The 5,514-nt window shown below is 50.5% G+C and overlaps 1 protein-coding gene across 2 annotated transcripts in view; it reads right to left on the reverse strand.

The window, feature by feature from the left end:
• Positions 1 to 2,006: 2,006 nt before the first annotated feature.
• The window catches only part of LOC111542365, a 9,214-nt gene continuing 5,706 nt past the window's right edge, over positions 2,007 to 5,514 (reverse strand). The window contains exons 4-5 of one of the 2 annotated variants that reach the window (XM_023211693.3): positions 4,990 to 5,097; positions 2,007 to 2,292 (exon numbers count right to left, since the gene is read on the reverse strand). In XM_023211693.3, the coding sequence (XP_023067461.2) occupies positions 2,245 to 2,292; positions 4,990 to 5,097 (156 nt within the window). In that variant the 3' untranslated portion in view covers positions 2,007 to 2,244. Of the gene's footprint in view, positions 2,293 to 4,607; positions 5,142 to 5,514 lie in introns of those variants that run through there. The other variant, XR_004228546.1, reaches the window with a different exon arrangement.

The following is a 5,514-nucleotide window of genomic DNA, read 5'->3' on the forward strand; positions in this document are numbered from 1 at the left end:
AGATACCAGCCACACAGTGTTATTGAGGGATAGGATCGACCCATCAGGGTGCGGGGCTGTCTCCGTGTCATTTTGGTGTGCCAACCCCTGCCTTGCTGTCTGGGGGCTGTTTTGAGTGTTTCTCTCCCCTTGACCTTTGTGTCCGACTGTCCCTACCTCAATTCAGATGAGGCTGAAGGAAGAAGAGACTCCATTCCCACGATAGCACAAAAAGATTTTCTGTGACATTTGAAAACAAAGAAGAAGTCTACAGGGTTGTTAACCAAATTTTGAACTTGGTCTGGCCCTGAGGGCTACTGATGTGGGGATCACATTGGTTGCTTTCTGCAGTGAGCTAAGGGCTATGGGCAACTCTGCTCATGAAGAGCTTAAGGTGGCATCTCACTTGCAGGACAGCCTCCAGGTCTCACTGGAGTCAGGGAAAGTGACGGTTGTCTTGTCTCCTTGTTGCTTTAAATGGTAGCTATCGCTGGAGATGGCTGAATGTCCCTGTGTCCACTGGGGCTACAACTAGCCCTGGGCACAAAGCCAGCTCTCCAGCTTTCCATGCCCAGCATTAGTCCTGGTATGGAGCTGAACACCTGTGTCTGAGGTGGACCCAGGCCCTGATGCAAAATGTGCCACCCACCTCCTTCTCCCAAATGTCAGCTTGACCCAGCTGAAAGGCAGAGAAAACTTGGCAGTGTTCCCAAAGGAGACAGGAAATTGTCTCTATTGTTAAATGGATGGATGGATAGATAGATAGATGAGTGGATGGGTAAAAGGGTGGGTGGGTGGATGGATGGATGCATGGATGATTGGATGGATGGGTGGATGGATGGGGGTTGGGTGGGTGGGTGGGTGGGTGGTGAATGGGTGGGTGGGTGGATAACTGGATGGGTGGATGGGTGGTTGAATGGGTGGATGACTAGGTGAAAGAATAGATGAATGGATGGATGGGTGGGTGAGTGGATGGATGAATGGATGGATGGATAGATGGATGCATGCATGCATGGATGGGCAGGTGGGTGGATGGATGGGTGGATGGATGATTGGATGGATAGATGGATAGATGAGCGGATGGGTGGGTAGGTGGGTGGCTAGAAGGAAGGGAGAAAAGGAAGGAATACAAGAACCATTCTTGGTGTAAAGGCCCACAGAGGTCAGGAGTTCGAGGCCAGCCTGGCCAACATGGTGAAACCCCATCTCTACTAAAAAGACAAACAATTAGCCAAGCCTAGTGGTGTGGGCCTGTAATCCCAACTACTCAGGAGGTTGAGGCAGGAGAATCACTTGCACCTGGGAGGTGGAGGCTGCAGTGAGCCGAGATTGTGCCACTGCACTCCAGGCTGGATGACAGAGTGAGACTCTGTCTCAAAAATAAATGAAGGAAAAGAAGGAGGGAAGGAAGGAAGGAAGGAAGGAAGGAAGGAAGGAAGGAAGGAAGGAAGGAAGGAAGGAAGGAAGGAAAGAAGGAAGGAAGGGAAAGAAGGAGAGAGAGAGGGAAAGAAAGAAAGAAGGAAAAAAGAAAGAAAGAAGAAAGAAAGAAAGACAGAAAGAAAGAAGACAAAGTGGGGAAGATTGCACCAGGATTGTCTCAGATGGGTCTTGCTATGAATAAAATTCAACATACCAAAAAGAGCCTTACAAAGAGAGAGAGAGAGAGAGAGAGATAAGGTCAAAGAGACTTTTGTGTGCTTCATGAATGAAGCACACTAAGGAGAAAGGTTCCAGAAATTTTAGAGGAAAAAAAGTGGCTGAACATAGATTTTTGGTGAGCATAATAAAAATAAATAATGCCGTAAACTCCTAGAAAACCTGGTAGTTTTCCTTCAAGGGCTTCAGTTAACTCCAGAGTGAGCCGTGAGCTGTGTCTGATTCCATAATTTCACGGAGCAGGACACTGAGCCAAGGGCCATTGAGACTAGGCTGTAACTCGGAGCTGGTGAAACACAACAGTAAGGTGTTTATTGGAGAATTTTGAGTATGACTAAGTCATTCTTCACAGAGCTTAGCATTTTCATCGTCTGTTTTAGGATGAGAAAACAGCAACAACAGCATTCGGCATGATCACCAGGTTGTGTTTGCTGTTTGCTTATACCTCCTGAAAAGGGACTGTCATGTAAGTTTTATTGTAATTCCCCTCGAAGCAGCCACAGGTGCTCACTGGCTCACCAACAACGAGGAGGTGATGCAATGGGCGCAGTCATTCCCACGGCCATCAGCGTGTGCAGCTTGGGGAAGCACCACAGCACCAGGCGTGGCTCAGTTGACCCACTGAAGTTTCCAGATCATGGAGGCAGAGAGGAGAAGCTGGCGACAGAGGGCAAGGAGGGGTCTGTGGAGGCTCTGCCTCTGCCACTGTGGAACCCTGAGCCGGCCCCCTGCCTCGGGCCTGCCTATATTCCTACAGAGATGTGAAGAGGTATTATGTGTAGCTAGACGGGTTCTAACATGTCTCCCAGGGCTGGTATTTGGAAGAAATAATAAAGAGGAGAAGGACATTGCTGCTCCCCCATGGATCCCAGTGGGTCCGGCCTGAGGTTTGGGGGCAGCCCCGGTCTTCCTCATTGAGTCTGTGTGATCTCAGTTTCCCCTCCTGTGACCTGCAGCTTCCTCCCACAGAGCTTTGCAAACTGTTCTGGCAGTGGGATCCTTTTGGGAAACAGCACCTTACTCAGGACCCCAAAATATGACACAGATTAAAAAGGAGGCCTGTCCTTCTGAGTGAGAGGTGGGCCACCCCTCCAGGCACCCCACCTGCTCGGGCTCCCATTTCCACCCTCTCCACTCCAAACTCTGAAAACCCCTGTGTGACAGGGAACTGGCTTTGTCTTGTCTCCTCACAGCCTGACAGCCACAACTCTCTTATATTGTAAGACCCCTGAGGCTAGAGACTATGTCCTGTCTTTTTATCTCGAGCTCCCAGCAGCATTCCTAACCCAAGGCAGCCACACAGTGTTTGTTGAGTGAATGAATGACCTGGGAACTAGTCGTTACAATAATGCTACATAACAGACAGCCCCAGAAATCTCAATGACCTACAGCAACAAAGACCAACATTTTTTCTTATTGGTGGGTACAAGACAGCAGAGGCTGGGCTCCACGTGTAATTTCAGGGTACATAGCCACAGCCAGCATTGACGCGGAGCAGGAAAAATTCTGCACCCACTCTTGGCGGGGACGGGCAGGAACGCACTGCAAAAGGCACCCGGCGAAAGAGGCAAAGGTGAAATTCAACACCAGAGAGGGAGGGAAGAATTAGAAACAGGAATCCAATCTGCCACAAACTAGAAAACGGTAACAATAAAAAAGAATGCACCCCTGGCAGGGTAGAGGTTGTTATGGCGCCACGTGTTTCAAGCTGCTGCAGGCTACAAACAGCGACCATGCGCTGTTATGCCACGCCCCCTCTGCTGCGACCACGCCCCCTGCTGCGACCACGCCCCCCCCTGCTGCGACCACGCCCCCTCTGCTGCGTCCACCGCGCAGTGACCGTAAGGAGAGCTCATTCTCATACACGGGGATGGCGTGCTGGACATAGGGACCCCTGTGCAAACAAGGCCCACCCCACAGGGGGATTGAAGCCCTGCGTTCTGCTCTAACAACCGCCTGAGCTGCCACTCCTCAGAAAATGACCGATTAGGAAGGGAGGCTGGCCTGGCATCTCCAAAGCTGTCAGGACAGAGAAAAATGGGGATATTGCCAGCACCTCAGGCTCGGTGGCAGTATATCCGAGGATGTGAGGGTGTCTGTGTAACTGGCATCGGAATAGAAAGGTCCCGCCTCCCCCATGCACCGGTGTCCGCACACATACTCACACCCTCCCTCCCTCCTGCTTCCCCAAAGGGACTCAATTCAAAGGCGTAAATACACCGTGTCTGCCCACCTGAGGGCTGCTGTGAGTGTCAGATGAGAAAACGCCTGGGGTAGTGGCCCGAGACTGAAGCCGCTCCACGCCTACCAAGTGTCACTCAACCCCAATTCTGCCCTCAGGGAGAGAAGAGAACCCCGGCCAGACCCCAGTGTTTCCAGAAGTTTGTCAGTTTAGACTTTCCTTTTTTTCCTTTCCAAAGTTTCTCTCACCCAAGAGAATAATGTAAACACTTATGATGGCGTTTTCGTAGTCCCAGAGGCATTGATCATGATTGTGAACCTGAAAAGAGCTGAGTTATGAATGTTTGACAATGCAGTTCTGCAGCACTCTACATGGTACAATCTTTAACGGTGAACATTGCTTTTATTTTCCAAGCACTTTCTCATCTGTTGTCTCATAGGGGAGGAGTTATTCTCCCAATTAGGGCGATCAGAAAACAGGGATCAAGGCCAGGCATGATGACTCACACCTGTAATCCCAACACTTTGGGAGGTCGAGGTGGGAGGATCACCTGAGAGCAGGAATTTGAGACCAGCCTGGTCAACATGATGAAACCCCATCTCTACTAAAAATACAAGGAAAAAAAAAAAAAAAAAAGCTGGGTGTGGTGGCATGCACCTGTAATTCCAGCTACTCAGGAGGCTGAGGCAAGAGAATTGCTTGAACCTGGGAGGCAGAGGTTGCAGTGAGCCGAGATGGTGCCACTGCACTCCAGCCTGGGCGACAGAGTGAGACTCTGAGAGAAGAATGAAAGAAGGAAGGAAGGAAGGAAGGAAGGAAGGAAGGAAGGAAGGAAGGAAGGAAAGAAAGAAAGAAAAAGGGAAAGCAGGGGTCAAGAAGGATCAGGCCACTCGCCTACTGAGGGATGGTGTGTGGAGGGATCAGACCTCACAGCTTGCTCTTCTTCCCCCTAGAACCCTCGCCACTGCCAGATCACTGGGCTGTGGGAACTGCACTGCTTCCCTCAAAATGCCTTCAGCTTTCTTTCCCACACCCCTGAGACTTAAGGATCCCACCCCCTCCCCAGGCCTGTGTCCCGTCCCCATCTGTTCCTCATTTCCCTGGGGTCTTTTTGCATCTCCCTCTGCACAGCCACCATCCTGCCTCCCCGTACAAACCCCAAAGTGACCTACTCTCCCCGCAGATCCTCCAGACAGACAGACTCCCGCCTGCTGCCTTGGCGTGGGCTCCCTTGAAAGCAGCATCTGCGACTCGAGCTGGTGGCAGGTGTGAAGCTGTGTCTGCAGGGGGTTGAACTGGTCAACATGATGAAACCCCATCTCTACTAAAAACACAAGGAAAAAAAAAAAAAAAGCTGGGTGTGGTGGCATGCACCTGTAATTCCAGCTCCAAGGATGTCTGTGTAACTGGCATCGGAATAGAAAGGTCCCGCCTCCCCCATGCACCAGTGTCCGCACACACACTCACACCCTCCAATGATTCTCCAAGCGATCATACGCCCAGCATCTGTACATGTGACCTTATTCAGGAATAGCATCTTTGCAGATGTAATCAAGCTAAGATGAGATCTTACTGGATTAGGGTGGGACTTAATTCCAAAGACTGGCTTCCTTAAAATAAAGGATTTTTTCCTGGCCAACATGGTGAAACCCTGTCTCTACTAAAAATACAAAGAATTAAATGGGCGTGGTTGCAGG

This window comes from Piliocolobus tephrosceles, chromosome 16 (assembly GCF_002776525.5).
Source record: "Piliocolobus tephrosceles isolate RC106 chromosome 16, ASM277652v3, whole genome shotgun sequence".
In the NCBI taxonomy this organism is placed as follows: Eukaryota; Metazoa; Chordata; class Mammalia; order Primates; family Cercopithecidae; genus Piliocolobus; species Piliocolobus tephrosceles.